The sequence below is a fragment of the Hemitrygon akajei genome, chromosome 1 (genome assembly GCF_048418815.1).
Source record: "Hemitrygon akajei chromosome 1, sHemAka1.3, whole genome shotgun sequence".
Classification (NCBI taxonomy): domain Eukaryota; kingdom Metazoa; phylum Chordata; class Chondrichthyes; order Myliobatiformes; family Dasyatidae; genus Hemitrygon; species Hemitrygon akajei.
Window position 1 is genome coordinate 123,284,945 of NC_133124.1, and position 19,976 is coordinate 123,304,920.

General features: G+C 45.0%; 1 protein-coding gene across 1 annotated transcript; it reads left to right on the top strand.

The window, feature by feature from the left end:
- The first annotated feature begins 1,300 nt into the window (after positions 1–1,300).
- On the top strand, positions 1,301–16,539 carry LOC140730579 (Krueppel-like factor 10). The gene is made up of 4 exons (XM_073051250.1): positions 1,301–1,446; positions 8,148–8,387; positions 9,889–10,843; positions 12,508–16,539. Exons 2-4 carry the CDS (start codon positions 8,157–8,159, stop codon positions 12,756–12,758), a joined length of 1,437 nt encoding a protein of 478 aa, XP_072907351.1. The 5' UTR covers positions 1,301–1,446; positions 8,148–8,156; the 3' UTR covers positions 12,759–16,539.
- Positions 16,540–19,976: the final 3,437 nt, after the last annotated feature.

Consider the following 19,976-nt stretch of genomic DNA (forward strand, 5'->3'; position numbering starts at 1 on the left):
TGTAATTATTTTTGCTACAACAAGTGTATGGGACATTGGAAAAAAAGTTGAATTTCCCCATGGGGATGAATAAAGTATCTATCTATCTATCTATCTATAGAAGTCTGTCACAGTTTTAGATGACATGCTAAATCTGCACAAACTTCTAAGACAATAGTGGTGTTCTGGTGCCTTTTTTTTTCTCGTGATGACACTTATGTACTGGTTTCAGGACAGAAATACTGATATAAGGCCAAGGAATTTAAAGTTCCCTCCTTCTCCAACTCCCCCCCCCCCAATGAGGAATGGATCATGGACCTCCAAGTTTCTTCTTCCTATAGTCGATAACCTGCTCTTTGGTTTTGCTGACATTGAGTGAGGGTTTGTTGTTTATGGTACCACTCGACCACATCGTCAAATCTAGCATGCAACCTGCCAATCCATCCTCAAAGAACTAAGATTAGTCAACACACACAAAACGCTGGGGGAGCACAGCAGGCCAAGCAGCGTCTGTGGAGAGGAATGGCCAGTCGACCTTTCGAGAGTCCGGGCAACAAGATCATCAAGCACCTCTTCCGTTTCTGAAGCGCAACTGCACTTCGTTTGCCGAGTTCCTCCAGCATTTTGTGTGCGTTGCTTGGATTTCCAGCATCTGCAGATTTTCTCTTCTTTGTGATTTCATTTCATTTTTTTTTGGCTCTTTGCAAATCACATCTTCAAAAATTGAGAATGTTATTACTCTTGCGATTTGGGGGCCAGCCATCAGTTAGGGACCGGGTAGCCAACGCCCTGCTAATGGACGTGCAGCACGTCTTTGGTGACTGGTTCAAAGGTGCGCACAGCTGGCCGAATGTCAAGAGGAGTCCAATTGATTTTAGTCATGTAGCACCGCAAAATAAACTTCGTGTCCTATCTTATAGGTGTGCAATGTAATTTCGCGACAATCTTTGCGCTTTCCTTTTCTCCCGAGCCAGATCTCACCATCACGTACAATTGAATAAATAAAATCATAAAGTTCTGATTCCCTGCACGTCTTCGGCTGCTTGTTTGTTTCCGTGATGAATCGTGACTGATGAGTCACGCAATGTGCTCCAAGCGCGAGTTTGTGACTCAGGAGTTTCCAGGAGCCACCCTCAGCCCCACGCTCACCGCCCGGGAAACCGCGCAGCAACGCCGTCTCCAGCTCCCGGTCATGCCAGCCACCAGCCGCTGATCACGCAGCCCGCGCCCTGCCATTGGCCGCCGCGCCGCACACCTTTGTGCCTGATTGGCTGGCGCTCGGGGCCCGCGGCCCCGCCCCCGCGCGCGCTCCACCTGAATGGAGCGCGGGGCGGGGGGCGGAGCCTGACCGCCCGGTGTCAACAGCTGCCAAAGTGGCTCCGTGTGTCGGTGCGGCGCCGCTTTTGTGAGCGCGGTCGCGTCCGGTTCACGAGTTTCGTCGCCGAAAGCCCAGATTTGGGAAAGCTTGTGAGTACCCCTTCTTCCTATACCCTTCTCAGCTGATCCCTTTAGTGATGAGCCCGGGGACAGGCTGGTGGGGGGCTGAATCAGATAGAATTTCACCAAGTCCATTCTGCGTACGTGTGGCGAGGCACTGGGTAAGTGTTTCATTCTAACGGAACAGCAGTGCTAACGCAAGCCTCTGAACAGCAATGTTCGTTTTAAAAATAAAGCTGCTTGGTGATTTCATCTTTCCTTCTCCCCCCCCACCCAGTCTCATTGGGAATAAACCGGCGGTCGCTTCAAATCGGACGCGGTTGCTAGGTTCGGGCGTAATTACATGTCGACGAGGGGAAGTTTGTTTTCATGTAATTTTGGTGAAATAGTTGTTTTTTTGCCCTGTCCCGTGCCGGGTTTTCTCTGGGAACACTGCTGCGAGTGACGCCGCCGCCGCCTGTGCTGGCTCGGGGGAGGGGAAAGGCTGTGTCGAGGCTTGTCTGGAAAGTGGGTGAAAGGTTGCCTCGGTGACTGGTTCAAGTTCGCGCACGAGCCTGCGCCGCTCCCGCTGGGGGCCGCCCTCACCTCACCTCGCATCGCCTCGCCTCGCCTCGCCTCGGCAAGTCTGTTCGAGGTGGCGAGTGCCGGAGACACTGTCTGCGTGGTCGTCTGCATTCCTTATCCCCTCCCTCTGCAATCGATGTAAAAGCGAAATGACTGACTTCGTACTATAGCGCTGCAAAGACATTTTGCTGCTAGGACTCTTAAAATACTGAAGAATGCGAAATGTTTGTGGGGATAAGGGAGAGGAAGAGGGCGTGTATTGGGCGAGGTGGGAAAAGACACAGTAAATGAGAGGAAATTAGGTGCGGACCACATGATCACCGACCCTTAAAAACAGCCGGCGGAGTTGACAAAAAGCATTTTCTTTAGATTTTTATTGTAATGTGCTCTATGACGCTATTATGTACATGAATGGGAGGGGTATGGATGACTATGGTACAGATGCGGGTCCGTAGACGAGGTCGAATAATGTGTTGTCAGTGCCCTTAATATTTTATTCCTAAAATATAGATCATGCAATAAAATCAGTACACATCTTTATACTACCAAACCAACAAATTCTCTTATTTCCTAAACAACGCACTTGGAGCAGTTTTGGGCCCCTCCTCTAGGAAACGAAGTGCTAGCATTAATGAAGGGCCAGGGGAGAATTAGTCTGGGAACGAAAGGGTTAATGAACGGGGATATTCAGGCTCTGGGCCTGTACTCGCTGGAGTTTGGAAGAACGAGGGGGTATTTCGTCAAATCCTTTTGAAAGACCTAGAGATGGAGAGATGTTCTTCATAGTAGGGCAGTCTAGGACTAGAGTCAAGTCAAGTCAACTTCTATTGTCATTTCGACCATAACTGCTGGTACAGTGCATAGTAAAAATGAGACAACGTTTTTCAGGACCATGGTGTTACATGACACAGTACAAAAACTAGACTGAACGACGTAATGGGGAAAAAAACAGAAAGCTACACTAGACTACAGACCTACACAGGACTGCATAAAGTGCACAAAAACAGTGCAGGCATTACAATAAATAATAAACAGGACAGTAGGGCAAGGTGTCAGTCCAGGCTTCGGGTATTGAGGAGTCTGATAGCTTGGGGGAAGAAACTGTTACATAGTCTGGTTGTGAGAGCCCGAATGCTTCAGAGCCTTTTTCCCAGAAGGCAGGAGGGAGAAGAGATTGTATGAGGGGTTCATGGGGTTCTTCATAATGCTATTTCCTTTGCGGATGCAGCATGTAGTGTAAATGTCCGTGATGACAGGAAGAGAGACCCCGATGATCTTCTCAGCTGACCTCACTACCCGCTGCAGGGTCTTGCGATCCGAGATGGTGCAATTTCCAAACCAGGCAGTGATGCAGCTGCTCAGGATGCTCTCAATACAACCCCTGTAGAATGTGATAAGGATGGGGGGGGGGGGTGGGAGATGGACTTTCCTCAGCCTTCGCAAAAAGTAGAGACGCTGCTGGGCTTTCTTTGCTATGGAGCTGGTGTTGAGGGACCAGGTGAGATTCTCCGTCAGGTGAACACCAAGAAATTTGGTGCTCTTTACGATCTCTACCAAGGAGCCGTCGATGTTCAGCGGGGAGTGGTCACTCCATGCCCTCCTGAAGTCAACAACCATCTCTTTTGTTTTGTTCACATTCAGAGACAGGTTGTTGGCTCTGTACCAGTCCATTAGCTGCTGCACCTCCTCTCTGTAAGCTGACTCATCGTTCTGGCTGATGAGACCCACCACAGTCGTGTCATCAGCGAACTTGATGATGTGGTTCGAGCTGTGTGTTGCAGCACAGTCGTGGGTCAGCAGAGTGAACAGCAGTGGACTGAGCACACAGCCCTGGGGGACCCCCGTGCTCAGTGTGATGGTGTTGGAGATGCTGCTCCCGATCCGGACTGACTGAGGTCATAGGTTACAGGGAAAAGGCAGCAAAATGGGGTTGGGAGGGATAATAAATCAGCCATGATAGAATGGTGAAGCAGATTCGATGGGCCAAATGGCTTAATTCTGCTCTATGTCTTAGTCTTCCTGTTTGACCCCTAAAGTGTTTGAAGGTTGTTACATGGGACCCAGTTACTCACTGTCCATTAGCAAGTGGACCCTACACTGTGGCCCTTCCCCTCAAAGCCTTTGTGGAGACTGTACCCAGACTCCATGCATCTCCTCTGCACCTTGGAATGTGCCAGCCTGCAGCGTTTATTGTCGGACACTTCATTACGCTGGAGAATCAGCAGTTTTCGAGCAGACCAAAACGTGTACTGCACTGAGTAAGTGGAAAGTACTGATGAGCACAAGACAGGAAAGATATGACTGCTTGCACGAGATTCTGCAGATGCTGGAAATCCAGACCAACACATACAATATGCCAGAGGAACTCAGGTCAGGCAGCATCTATGAAGAGGAATGAACAGTTGACTTTTTTGGCCAAGACTGGTTATCAGGACTGGAAAGGAAGGGGGAAGAAGCCCAAATAAGATGGTGGGGGGAGAGGAGGAATAAAGTTGGCAGGTGATTAGTGAAGCCAGATGAGGGGGAAAGTAAATGGGTGGGGAGGGGACTTGGAGAAGCAGGGTGGTGACAGGTGGAAAAGGTAAAGGGCTAAAGAGGAAACTGATAGGGAGGGGAGTGGCCCAAGGAAGAAAGGAAAGGAGGAGGGGCACTAGAGGTGAGGAGAAGAGGAGGGATAAGAGTACAGAAGTTCCCTTTAACTTCATATACAGTCAAACAGTAACTTTCCCTGAAGTATGAATCACACTAAGCCTAACTTGAACATTACACAGAGCAATTCTATGTGCAACCTCATTTATGAATTAGTCAGGGTCTATTGAGGCACGTGTGATTTATGCTCTGAGTACTGCTCACTGGCTTCCAACTGGCCCTGAGGATTCTAAGTATAGAAAAGGGAGGGCTGTCTCATCATTTTGAAATTGTGAAACAGAATTATGGGTAACAAGTTTTTTTTAAACTGTGTCAATTTTTTCATTGTTTGGAATACTTTTTTTTCATTATTAACATGTTAGAATTACACACTCTTCTTAATACAAGCTTGTTTTTTTAAATCACACTATGAATTCCCATGTCCATAATTATAATACATGCTGTGGCCACTTTATTAGGTACCACCTGTACCCAATAATGTGGGCGCTGAGTGTATGTTTATGGTCTTCTGGTGTAGCCCACCCACTTTAAGGTTCAACGTGTGTGTTCAGAGATGCTCTTCTGCACACCATTGTTGTTACATGTGGTTATTTGAGTTACTGTCACCTTCCTGTCAGTTTGAAGCAGTCTGGCCATTCGCCTCTGACCTCTCTCATTAACAAGACATTTTCACCCACAGAACTGATTTTTTTTTGTTCTTTTGCACCATTCTCTGTAAACTAGAGGCTGTTGTGCGTGAAAACCCCAGGAGATGACAAGTTTCTGAGATAATCAAACCACCCCGTCTGCCACCAACAATCACTTCGATCACATTTCTTCCCCACTGATGTTTGGTTAAACAAGAACTGAACCTCTTGACCATGTCTGCAAAAAAGCATTAAGTTGCTCCCACATGATTAGGTATTTGCATTAACAAGCAGGTGTAGCTAATAAGTGGCTACTGAGTGTATGATGGCTATGTAAACCTGTCACTATGCAATTATGCTTTATTCCTAGCAAAGGTCATAGTAGTAATGTCTCTGGAACTGAGTCCTGCTCTGTTCCTCAGAAGGGAAGGGGATAGAAGAGTTTAGCTGTCATGATAGGAGGTTTATCAGTGAGTGAAACTGGCAGAAGGTTCTGTGGACGAGAACAAGGTTCCTGGATGGTACGTTCCTCCCACATGCCAGTGTCATCTTGGACTGAGTCTACAACTTTCTTTAGAGGAATGATGAGCAACTACATCTGAACCAGTGACATGGTTGGAAGGGTGACAAGGTCCTGCAAAGTGAGTTCAGGGAGTTAGGTGCTAAGTAAAAGGACTTACTCAGGATTGCTACCTGTGCCACATACTAGTGAGGCCAGAAATAGGAAGCTAATAGTTTAACATGTAGCTAAGGAGTTGGTGCAGAAGGGAGGCCTTCAGTATTTTGGATCATTGGGACCTGTACAAATGGGACCGATTGCACCTGAACTGGAGCGAGACCAATATCCTCAGAGGGAGGTTTGTGAGTGCTACACAGGGGGTTGAAACTGGAGGTGTAGTGGGATGGGAACCAGAGTGCCAAGGCAGATAAGTGGAGTGGTTGTGGGGAAAGGTGTTGTTAACCTTGCATACAAAGACAAGAGCCTGAAGGTTGAGCATAGTGGGACTAATACTCCCGAGTTGCATCTGTTTCAATACAAGAAATGTTGTGGACATGGCAGATGAACTTAGAGCATGGATCAGAGTGTGGAATTGTATTGTAGCCTTTGGTGAGACTTGGTTGCAGGAGGGGCAGGATTGGCAGCTGAAGGTTCCAGAGTTTCTGTTGTTTTAGACATGATAGAGGGAGAGGTATTAAAGGGGAAGGGGTGGCATTAGCAGCCAGGAAAAGTGCTCAGTCAGGACAGACTAAGGAACTTGTCTACTGAGGCTATATGGGTTGAACTGAGGAATAAGAAAGGCGACTACATTAATGGAATATACTAATGACCTCCTGTTGTGATGGAAAATAACTGGTTCTTTGAGTCTCAACAGTAGAGGCCTGGACACACAGTTTTAATAATAAGGAATTTATTTACAAGGGGAAGTCGGGTCAACACAAGCAACTACAATATTCTAACAAAAAACGCTTAGGGTTAACACGTGTGGGGAATTTCAGGTCGGCTGTACAATACACAGAAAGCGGTATGGGTACAGTTACACATACAAAGAACAAGGGAAAAGCACTACGACAGCTATCCCCCTTGACTTTGGATAGCTGCGGCTCGCTTACCAGGACAAACGATAAACCTTCCCAAACATAAATCAATACACTTACCTTCAATGAGGTGGTCTGTAAGAAAGAGCGAGCCAGGCACATGTCTCACCTCTTATAGCATGGGGCTGGGCGAGATAATCCAATTAAGGTGACCAATAATTTAGGTGTGCATTGATTAGTTGGGAGGGACCAAATGTTGATTGGCGTGTGGTGTGTCCTCCGACCAGCCAGGTGGCAGTGCGTCTGTCACGTAGCCGGTATCTCTGGATACACCTCCTAATAGCAGGATTTAAAGGAGCAAATTTGTGGAGAGATATCAAATAGTTACAAGAAAAGTAAGATTGTGATAGTAAGTGATTTTATCTTTCCACATATTGATTAAGATTCCATACTGTAACAGGGCTAGATGGGATAGAGTTTGTGTTCAAGAAAGTTTCCTTAATAAATGAAGAGAGAGCGTGATATTAGATGTCCCTTTTAGGGAATGAGACGGGGCAGGTGACAGAAATGTGTGAAGGGGAACACTTAGGATCTAGTGATCATAATTCTGTTAATTTCAAGGTTATTGTTGCTTTGCCGAACAGTGTGGGTGTTCTATGTTGATGCCAGAATGTGTAGACCCCCCCCCCCCCCCCCGGAGTGGTACACTACTACAATAACTGAGGGGCGTCCTCACCCATCCCAGCCGCTCTGTCTCCAGTAGCAGAAGAACCCTGTACTACAGTCCTTCTCCACTGAGCCCTTGCAGTGGCTGTAACAAGCTTCAGCGCGTCCTTCAGCAAATGTTCTTGCAGCCTTGAATGTGCCAGTCGGCAGCGTTCCTCAACAGCCATCTTGACTTGCAGGCAGACCAACAAGTTTCAGAAGAGTGACATCTCCAGCATTGATTTACTGGGGGGGAAAGGTGGCACAGCAGCACAGCGGTTAGCTAACAGCTTTACTGGGGTGAAATCCCCCCCCCCATCCCCCTGCTGTCTGTTAGGAATTTGTATATCCTCCCTGTAAGTGCATGGGTTTCACCCAGGTTCTCTGGTTTCCTCCCACATTCCAGAAACATTAGAGTTGGTAAGTTATGGGCGTACTATGTTGCCGCCTGAAGCATGGTGGAACTTGCGCACCGCCCAGCACAATCCCTGCGCATGTGCTAGTCATTGATGCCAGCGATACATTCCACTATATGCTTCGAGGTACATGTGACAAATGAAGCTAATCTTGTTAAATTTTTGGAGAAGGAGGGAACCGCTAATCTACACCTGCAGTTAAAACAGGACTCAGTGTGAGTTTTCTCTTTAACAGGAAGAAAGGATGGAGATGGGCTTCGGAACACGCAGAGACAGTAGGTGTTACTGGGGCAGCCGAACGGAACAAGGGGACATTGAGGCTGTTGAAGCACTCGTGTCAATGAGTTGCAGCTGGAAGTCAGACGGCAGAAGGTACACTGATCTGAGACCACTAACACCTGCCTCCGATGTATCTGAAGAATCCGAGGATAGTTTATCATCCAGCTCTAAAGACCTCCACACGTTGCCCCTTCTTGTAAGTAACTTTTGTAGCAGTTAAGTCTATTAAGAATGATAGATAAAACCTAATGAAGACTGGCTTTGCAGTGGTGCATTAGGTAAATGTGGGATGTGCTGAGTCATCAGGTCCAAGACTTCTTGCTCCTGTAGTTTCGTAGCATTCAACGTGTGGACACTGATGGAAAGGAGAGGAAATAATCTGAGCAGAGACGGAGGGATTCACTTTTCAACATACTTTACAAAGTTCAAAATAAATTTGTTAACAAATACATATATCTCACCATATACTACCTTGAAGTTAATTTTTTTGCAGGCATTCACAGGAAAATAAAGAAAGCTCAAACTGTATTTATTATTCACATACATTTATGTTCCCATAAGCTACCCTGCAATTCATTATCTTGCAGGCATTCATAGTAGAAGAAAGTAATATAATAGAATCGATGAAAAACCACACACATACAAACACTGACAACAACCAGTGTGCAAAAGAAGACAAAGCATGCAAATTTAAATGTATACATGCATACTGCGAGCATCAGTTTGTACAGTTCTTCAAAGTGAGTCCATAGATTGTGAATCAGTTCAGAGTTGAGGTGGTTCAGGAGCCTGATGGTTGAAGGGTAATAACTGTCCCTGAACCTGGTGGTGAGGGACCTTTGGCTCCTGTACCTCCTTCATGATGACAGTAGCAAGAAGAGAGCATTGCATCATAAGAAAGTCCCGAGTGCTTCACGCACAATTAATTGCTCAAAAGATCCACCACAGCAAGATGAATAACCAAGAGTAGCTTGCAACATTTTAGTCAGAAAGTAAGGACTCAGCTTGTTGAAGAATAGTCTCCGGAATTTTCACTTACCATGTGAATGGCTCATGTTAACATCTCATCTGCATGTCTGCATCATTGAACACAGAATCCTCAGTGCTGCCCTATTCTGTATTTTTATATTCAATCTGTGTGTGAGATAAGATGTACACCCAGTAGCCACTTATTAGGTACCTGCTGTACCTAAGAAAGTGGCCTGTGAGTGGAAGTTCCTGGTCTACTGCACACCATGGTTGTAACAGTTGGTTATTTGAGTTGCTGTCACCTTGAGCCAATCTGGCCATTCTCCTCTTGACATCTTTCATTAACAAGGCATTTTCATCCACAAAACTGCTGGCTGAATTTTTTTTGTTTGTTTGTTTTTTTTTCAGTCTCTGTAAACTCTAGAGACTGTTATGTGTTAAAATTCCAGCAGATCAGCAGTTTCTGAGATACTCAAACCACCCTGTCTGGCACCAGCATTCATTCCATAGTCAAAGTCACTTAGATTGCATTTCTTCCTCATTCTGATGTTTGGTCTGAAAAACAACTGAATCTCTTGACCATGTCTGCATGCTTTTATACACTGAGTTGCTGCCGCATGATTGGCTGATTCAGTGTTTGCATTAATGAGCAGGTGTACCTAATAAAGTGACCACTGAGTGTACTTTGGGAATGGATGGACTCTCACTTTTGTTTTCTTCGTTTCTAGTGTTTAACCCCACCGTATAGTCCTCCAATGTTTGAGGCATCTCAAATGGCCCACCCTACAATTCCGACCCCTTCCGCTCTACCTAAAGGAGGAGTTCCGTTATCCAGAGAAACGACCAGGGCTGCGGCAGCGCCAGAGCTGGTGCCCGTCGATGCAGCATACGTAAGGAGTCCGCATCCAGCCAAGGTAGCCACAGGCCAGCGATCCCAGGCAACGAGCGTGATTCGCCACACTGCTGATGTCTTGCCCTGTACAGATGGTTCCTGTCCGGTTAGGATGGTTCAGGAATCCGCGGGGCTGCCAACAGCAGCCGTGGGTAGAACTGAAGGGGAGGTGATGGAAAGCGATGGCACTGAAAAGAGAAACTGTGTATCGCAGGAACTGAGTTCGTCTGTCCACCCAGTAAATGAAAGCAATGAAGGACCAAACGAAGATCAAAACCAAAACTTGGCTCCAGTAACTAATTCCACAGTAGTTACAGGACAAGCTCTCCTTTCAAGGACGCATCCTCCTAGCAACACTGAGATTCGGCAAAATTCGGTGCTGGTGTCTCCTCCAGCCTCTTCCAGTGTCCCTCCATTGCCCATCATCTGCCAAGTCGTACCTGTGGCTGCAGGCAGCCCCATTATGACTGCTGTAATGCCCAACACTCCAGGCAAGCACCCGGCCATGATCCCTCCTCCCCTTGTCTTCATGGGAGCTCCAGTTTCGAAGGCAGCCCTGATGTTTGTCATGCCACAGCCCGCGGTCAAGCAAGTGAAGCCGGGGGTCACCAGCCTCAATGGCACCCGACTGTCACCCATTGCCCCTGCCCCTGGGATCCTGCCACTTGTCCAGAAGGAAGAAGCCCAGATTGATGTGTCTCGACATCGCAGCCACATCTGTCACCACCCAGGCTGTGGGAAAACCTACTTCAAAAGCTCCCATCTGAAGGCCCACATGAGAACTCACACAGGTATGGGAAGTGCACTCTCACTAGGAGGTAGAATTGAATTGAGTCCAGTGACTCAATTGTCGTATCTTTACTGACCCAGTGCCAGGCAGCCAACTACCTCTGACTAAGGCCTGGGCAGTAGTGCCTTTTTGTTTTTGCAGTGGAGTGCAGGTTAAGACTATAAGACAGGAACATAATTAGAGCATTCAGCCTGTAAGTTTGTTCCGCCATTCCATTATGGCTGATTTAATAATTCTCTCAAACTCATTCTCCTGCCTTTGCCCTCTAACCTATCAACCTCCATTTTAAATATACCCAATGCCTTAGTCTCCACAACCATCTGTGGCAATGAATTCCACAGATTTACTGCACTCTGGCTAAGGAACTTCCTCCTAGTCTCTGTTCTAAAGGGGCAATCTTCAATTCTGAGACTGTGCCCTCTCGTCCTACACTCCCCCACAACAGAAATCATCCTCTTCGCATCCACTCTATCTAGGCCTTTCAATATTCGATAGGTTTCAATAAGCTCCCCTCCCCTCATTTTTCAAAATTCTAATGAGTACATATCCAGAGCCATCAACGCTCCTCTTACGTTAACCCTTTTATTCCCGAGATCATTCTTGTGAACTTCTTCTGAACCCTCTCCAATGCCAGCACATTTCTTAGAGAGAGTGACTCGCAGATGCTCACAATACTCCAAGTCTGGTCTGACCAGTACCTTATAAAGCATCAGCATTGTGTCCTTGCCTTTATATTCTAGTCCTTTCGAAATGAATGCTACATTCCATTTGCTTTCCTTAGTACAAACTCAACCTGTAAGTTAACCTTTAGGGAATCCTACACAAGGGCTCCCAAGTCCCTTTCCAACTCTGATTTCGGAATTTTCTCCCTGTTCAGAAAATAGACTTTGCCTTTATTCCTTCTATCAAAGTTCATGACCATCAACTTCTGTACACTGCATTCCAACTGCAACCTCTTTGCCCTTTCTCCTAATCTGTCCACGTCCTTCTGCAGACTCCCTGCTTCCTCATACTATCTTTCTCTCCGCCTACCTTAGACCATAAAGACAGTCTCTTTGTCCCATTGTCTTTCTTCAGTCCTCATCTTAACTTTATTTACCATATTTGTATTAATTTTCCTATAAAGGATGAGAAATTTTGTTTGTCCCGCTATGCAACATCTACACCAGGACCACCAGGCTCAAAACCAATGACTTCCCCCAAGCCATCAGACTGATCAACACCTCCACCCATTAACCCACTCCATCATCCCAAATCTCCACTACTTTATCACTTCCTGTCAAGAAAATCTTATGTACAGATACTCCTGTACTTAGTGTCACTTTTTGTACATAAATGTATACGTGTACTGTGTAAGTTAATCCTATGTATTTACACTTATTGTGTTCTTTATTGTGTTTTATTTAATAGCTGGATTGGATTCGGAGTAACAATCATTTTGTTCTTTTTAATGTGCGTGTACTGAAGAGTGAAAGAAAACTATCTTGAATCTTGAATTAAGCTACAGTATCTGAATTTTCCAACCTAATTAAGTGACAATTGTGGATTGCAGCAAATTAAATTGAAATGTTTAAGTTTTTTTTAGTTTGAGGGTAAGACTGACTTTGTGATTCAACATGATCTGCCAGAGATGTATTGTAAATCGCACCGTGAATCCCGTTACAGGTGAGAAACCGTTCAGCTGCAATTGGGAAGACTGTGACAGGAAATTTGCACGCTCCGACGAGCTGTCTCGACATCGCAGGACCCACACGGGAGAAAAGAAGTTTGTGTGTCCCATGTGCGAGCGGCGGTTCATGCGGAGCGATCACTTGACCAAGCATGCTCGCCGCCACCTCTCTGCTAAGAAGCTAAGCAACTGGCAGGTGGAAGTGAAGAAGCTGAACGACTCCATCTCCCCAGTGTCGGCTCTTTAGCCCTTGTGACTCCAGCAGTCATATTCACATTAACCAGTGCAAACATCACCTAATGGGAACAGTCGTTCAGTTCTGCTGAAAACGATGGAACTGAGTGAATGCAAGTTTTTATGTATTATGTATGTATCTTGTAAATGTTTATGCTTAGATGTAAGCAGAGCATAGCATGCTGAACTGAGAGATTACAGAAATACATGAAATTTGTATGGAGGGAATATGCTACCTTCTGAAAAATGACTGGTTAAATGCAGTTCTTATGTGCACAGTGCACACTTTGGGAAGGCGGCGAGTAAGGTGACTTCTAACTGTGAGAGAAGTGAGTTAGTTGTTCACCATCTCTGGCCCCAGAAGCGGCAGACTGCTGGCGAGTATGCTGTCCAGCACCAAAGTCAATGTGAGCTGTGGTCTGAAGTATCAGGTGGCGGCTGTACACAGTGTGTCACTTCTCAGCGGTGAAAGGAGGGAAGGAGAAGTGAAGGATCAGGATCTTCCTGCATTCATATCTAGTGAATGGAAAGGGTAACTGGGGAAAACAGTAGGGGATTTCGGGCGCTGTCTGAGATGGCAAGGAAGCACACTCTTTGAAGTTCACAGTAAATTTATTATCAAAGAATGTATATGTCACCATATACTATCTGGAGATTCGTTTTGTTACGGGGATTCACAGTAAATACATAGAAACACAATAGAATCAATGAAAAATCGTACACAAAGATGGACGAACAACCAGTGTGCAAAAGTCAATAAATTATGCAAATATACACATTTACCCCATACTTGCTTTTGCCAAGATGTTGGGGTAGACATTTCTATTTGTGTCGTAGGTGGGATTACATTAGCACAACGAAATGTTCTGGAGCTGAATGTTGGGACTCAACATCAACAGGCAACTAAAGCAGATCACAATGCCCGTACCAAATTTCCTCCCCCAACTATTTACCTTTGCCTTATGAAGTTCTGGCCAGAGGGGACGAAGACAATTGTCCAAATGCTGATTTAAAAACTGTCATGGGGGAATACTTAAACTAGCTATTTTTGTGATTAAATTTTTGCCAGATTTGCAAATATAACAAAAAGGAAATTAATTGTTCTTTTTCTCAGCAAAGATGGAAACATGTCATTTCTTACAATATGAGTTTTTGACTTACATATCACTGTATACATTTACATGTTTTGTAATTACTTGTGTTGCTACTTATTTATTTCATATTGTTATCACAAACTATTGTTTAATAATCTACTTGGTCACTTAACTTTTTTTGTGCTCGTTTTGGTGTCCAGCTCATTTGCTCCCTCGAATGAAGTTGTTCTTCTGTTTGCAAACATAAGACACATGAACAGAATTAGGTCATTTGGCACATCAAGTCTGCTCTGCTATTCCATCATGGCTGATGTTGCTATTGTTTGTAGCAGTTTGGTGTTTCCTGAATTGTTTTCTAATATTACAAGATAGCAACACTTCAAAGAGTGCTGCACTGGTTGTAGAGAGATGTGGGATATACTGAAATTATCAGACAACCATACACCCATGAAGTTACACAGGATCTAGCCCCTTAGTGTCCAAGTGATCCAATTCACAAGGAACAGGACACAAGTGAGAGCCTTGTTATAAAGATAAAGATTATCCTTATTTGTCATTTGTGCATTGAAACATACAATGAAATGCATCATTTGTGTCAAATCAAATCAGCGAGGATTGTGCCAGCAATGGTCGCCACAGTTTCGATACTAACAGAGCACGCCCACAACTTACTAACCCTAACTGTACATCGGAGGAAATCCACATGGTCAGATGTTGCCAATCCTGCAGAACCAAGTGCCCTAATTGATGATGATGCTGACTGATGCCTCTCCAGATGCGGAGGAGTATGATTAGGGGAGGTTGCATTCGTTGAGTATACACCCATGGGACCTGCCAAAAGTGTTGCTGTGAAGGCAGAATACATCCCTGCTGTCTGCACCGAGGCACCTGTGTGCCCAACGATCCTCCCCAACCCGGGTGAGGATTATAATGCCTTTTTGTCCTCAGCCATCGCTCTCTAGCTGCTGGACAAGTTACCCATACTAATGTCTAGATAAGATAAAGTAATTTGGCTGTAGAATCAAATTCTAATTTATTTGTCATGTACAGTATAAGTCGAAACAAACAGTAAAATGCACCTTTTGCATTGACAGCCAGCACACCTAACAATGTACTGTAGGCAGCCCACAAGTATCACCACGCATTCCAGCATGCCCACAATGTTCCACAGACTAACACAAGCAGCAGCAGCAACAGAAAGAAAGATAACAGCCAAACAAGCCCTTTTCCCATCACTTCCACCCACACTCAGACACGTCTCCCAATCCCAGGACTCTGGGCCGCCAATCCTAGTCCCCTGGATTTTCAGCCTTCAACTTTGGACCACCCCAGGACTTGCCAGTCTTTTGGGCCTCAAGTACTGGATTCGCAAAGACCTCCATCCCTGGTAACCCAGCCCTCGGGACAACTTCTTTGGGCTTTTACCTTCAGCTTTGCCGGGTTTGATGTTCAGGCCAATATCCTACGATCTCTTTTACTGAGACATTACTGGGCTGCTGGTAACCATGAGGTCAAAGAGCTACAGGGAAAAGTGCGATTTCATATTGCTTTATTATTGTCACTTACCAAGATATGGTGAAAACCTTTTGGTTTTGCATGTCATCCATACGTAACATTTCAAAGCACGAGTACATCAAGGTAGCACAAAGGGAACAACATCAGAATGCAGAATATACATTCAGGGGCCACTTTATTAGGTATCTCCCGTATCTAATAAAGTGGCCAATGAGGGTATGTTCGTGGTCTTCTCCTGCAGTAGCCCATCCACTTCAAGGTTCGATGTTTGCATTGCAAGATGCTCCTCTGCACTCCACTGCTGTAATGTGTGGTCACTTCAGTTACTGTCACCTTCCTGTCAGCTTGAACGTCTGGCTATTCTAGTCTGATCCCTCTGTTACGTACCTGTGACAGTGGTGTTGAAGTTATACTGGACTTAAGGTAGTGGTCTTGTGATAGTGGAGTGACATCATTTTCCCACCAGTAGAGGTCATGTGACGGGTTTTTTTTTAACGGTATAAAAGGAGGACCCCTCCCTGTGAGGAGGAGCAGTTCGTGGCTGGATTTGCCATTTTGACTCCATGCCACTGCGTGGTCCAATATTATGATGCAGTTTGGTTGAAAGATGGAGTTTTATTTAATGCCTAAAGTTTAAAAGGTCATTGCCGGCAGTTTCTTTCTAATACTGCCAGTTAAAAATCAGTGGAGAGTGAAGATCGGAGTTCAGGAGTTAAAAGATCGGGGAAAGTCGATTTCGACGGTGAAACAGGTTCGACCTTGTTTGATCCTCATTTGGAAGGAATTCGTTGGCTGTCCCCGTGTAAATCCCTGCGAAATATAGCAGAAAGGATTGGGTACAGTTTTGTAAAGGAAAGGTCAGTGCCTTTCAGCCATTTCATTTTCATCTTCGTAAATTCTCCGGGAAAAGTATAGTTCGACTGGGAACCACAACAACACGACATGAAAGAGAATTTAAATCATCTAAAAAGTCTCTCCTTTAATGGACTGTAAGCATTTTGAACTTTTGCAGTACTACTTTGAAAAACTTTTTGCAACATCGCTTTAAGAACTGTTTTCGCTTTACTCCTTTAAGAACTGTTTAAGCTGCCGCACAGCAGCTGATTTCCGGTTACGTTAGTGGTTTGTTTACTTTTTGGGGGTTTGTTTTTCAGTGTTTAATAAATGTTTTATTTGTTATAAAAACCCCTGCCTCACATATATTTATTGTTGCTGAATCCGTAACACCTCTCATTAACAAGACATTTTGCCCACAAAACTGCTGCTTACCAGATTTTTTTTTTTACTAAAGACTTTTACTAGAGTTTTTACTAGAGGCTAGAGTTTACTAGCTGACTTGAAAATCCCAGGAGATCAGCATTTTCTGAGATACTCAAACCACCCTGTCTGATACCAGCAATCATTCTACTTAGATCACATTTCTTCCCCATTCTGATGTTTGGTCTGAATAACAACTGAACCTCTGACCATGTCTGCATGCTTTTATAAATTTGAGTTGCTGCCACATTATTGACCAATTAGATATTTGCATTATTGGGTGTAGTGCAGGCAGACAATAAGGTGCATGGGCCATGTTGAATCCCGGTGCTTTTGTGATTCAAAGATTCTTTGGAAATCAAGAATGAGGCACAAAATTTACTGCCTACAGCTATTTTATTAAGCATTACAAGAACAAAGAATGAACAAGAAGGAGGAGTTCAGAAAACAAAGAAAATATAAAGGAAAAAAGCAGTCATGATCGTGTAATACTCAGACTAGAAATAACGAAATTGGAGTGATAACAACTAACCTATAACACAGCCAGATTCCAGTGGCTTGGTCCTGTGTTACTGATAACTAAGGCATTCCTGGAACAATTCATTAAACAATTACATCTGATTATATAAAAACATAAGCAAGCATAAGAAAGTTGAATTACAATAAACATAACAATTGTGCACCTAATCTAACAGTAGATGTGAGGTCAAATTTTGATCTGAATCGTATCAGAATCAGGTTTAATATCACCGGCATATGTTGTGAAATATGTTAACTTTATGGCAGCTGTACAATGCAATACATGATAATAGAACAGAAAACTGAATTACAGTAAGTATCTATAAAATAGTTACATTAAATAAGTAGTGGAGAAAAATAGGAAATGAAAGATGTAGTGAGGTAGTTCTCATGCGTTCAATGTCCATTTAGGAATCGGATGGCAGAGGGGAAGAAGCTGTTCCTGAATCACTGAGTGTGTGCCTTCAGGCTTCTGTACCTCCTTCCTGATGATAGCAATGAGAAAACGTGGTGGAGGTCCTATTCTGAGGCACTGCTTCTAGAAGATGACCTGGATACTATGGAGGCTCGTACCCATGATGGAGCTGACTAATTTTACAACTCTCTGCAGCTTACTTCGATCCTGTGCAGTAGCTCTCCTGTATAAGGGTTTGTTCAATAGTCTTATTGCAGTGGAATAGCTGTCCTTGAGCCTGGTGACACATGTTTTCAAGCTTCTGTATCTTCTGCCTGATGGAAAGGTGGTGGGGGGGCGGGGGAGAAGAGAAAATGTCTAGGGTAGGAGGGGCTTTGATTATATTGGCTGCTTTCCCCAAGCAGTGCAAAGTTAGTTTTCATGATGGACTGTGTTGTGTCCACAACTCTCTGCAGTTTCTTGCAGTCTTGACCAGAACAGTTGCAGCATCAAGAAGCGATGCACCCAGATGGTGCCGATTGTGCAGATCGGTTTATCAGAGTGAAAATCAATGCACCAGGGCAGCAGGTGGGTGCATGAGAATTCCCCGATGGGACAATTTTGCGAATGGACTCACTAGGGACAATCACAAATCAGAATCAGGCTTCATTACCGCAGATACTTGCTGTGAAATGTGTCGCTCTGCAGCAGCAGTACAGTGCAATACATAAAATATATTCTGCTGCATAATATACAAAAAGCAAATAACTGGTGCAAAATAGAGAAAAAAGTAGTGAGGTAGTGTTGATGGGTTCATGGACTGTTCAGAAAACTGATGGAAGAGGGGAAGAAGCTGTTCTTAAAATGTTGAGAGTGTGCCTTCTGCCCCCTCCCTCATGGTAGCAACAAGAAGAGCATGGTCCTGGGTGGTGGAAATCCTCAACAATGGATGCCAGCTTACTGAGGCATCGCATTTTGAAGATGCCCTTGCTGGTGGAAGGCTGGTGCCCACAATGAAGCCGGCTGAGTTTACAACCCTCTGCAGCTTTTTCCTATCCTGCGCAGTGGCCCCTTCATACCGATGATGCTCTCTATTGTACATAAGACCACAAGATATAGGAGCAGAATTAGGCTATTTGGCTCATGGAGTCTGCTCCACCATTTCATCATGGCTGATCCATTTTCCTCTCAGCCCCAGTCTCCTGCTTTCTTCCGGTATCCTTTATGGCCTAACTAGTCAAGACTCTATCAACCTCTGCCTTAAACATAAATACAGACTTGACCTTCTCAGCTGCCTGTGACAACTAATTCCACAGATTCACCAATCTCTTGCTAAAGAAATTTCTCCTCATCTCTGCTCTAAGTGGTCACCCCTCTAAACTGAGGCTGTGGCCTCTGGTCTTAGACTCTCCCACCATAGGAAATATCCTTTCCACGTCCACTCTATCAAGGCCTTTCCCTTTCAAGGGGGATCTTGATGACAGTGAGGACAATATGAGTGAAGTTGATGTTTTGGAGCATGTTGATATTAAGGGAGAGGAGGTGTTGAAGTTGTTAAAATACATTAGGACAGATAAGTCCACGGGGCCTGACGGAATATTCCCCAGGCTGCTCCACGAGGCGACGGAAGAGATTGCTGAACCTCTGGCAGGGATCTTTATGTCCTTGTTGTCCACATTAATGGTACTGGAGGATTGGAGGGAGGTGAATGTTGTCCCCTTGTTCAAAAAAGGTAGTAGGGATAGTCCGGGTAATTATAGACCAGTGAGCCTTATGTCTGTGGTGGGAAAGCAGTTGGAAAAGATTCTTAGAGATAGGATCTATGGGCATTTAGAGAATCATGGTCTGATCAGGGATAGTCAGCATGGCTTTGTGAAGGGCAGATCGTGTCTAACAAGCCTGTTAGAGTTCTTTGAGGAGGTGACCAGGCATATAGATGCGGGTAGTGCAGTGGATGTGATCTATATGGATTTTAGTAAGGCATTTGACAAGGTACCACACAGTAGGCTTATTCAGAAAGTCAGAAGGCATGGGATCCTGGGAAGTTTGGCCAGGTGGATACAGAATTGACTTGCCTGCAGAAAGCAGAGGGTCGCGGTGGAGGGAGTACATTTGGATTGGAGGGTTGTGACTAGTGGTGTCCCACAAGGATCGGTTCTGGGACCCCTACTTTTTGTGATTTTTGTTAACGACCTGGATGTGGGGGTAGAAGGGTGGCTTGGCAAATTTGCAGACGACACAAAGGTTGGTGGTGTTGTGGATAGTGTTGAGGATTGTCAAAGATTGCAGAGAGACATTGATAGGACGCAGAAGTGGGCTGAGAAGTGGCAGATGGAGTTCAACCCAGAGAAGTGTGAGGTGGTACACTTTGGAAGGGCAAACTCCAAGGCAGAGTGCAAAGTACTCTGGATACTTGGGATACTTGGTAGTGTGGAGGAGCAGAGGGATCTGG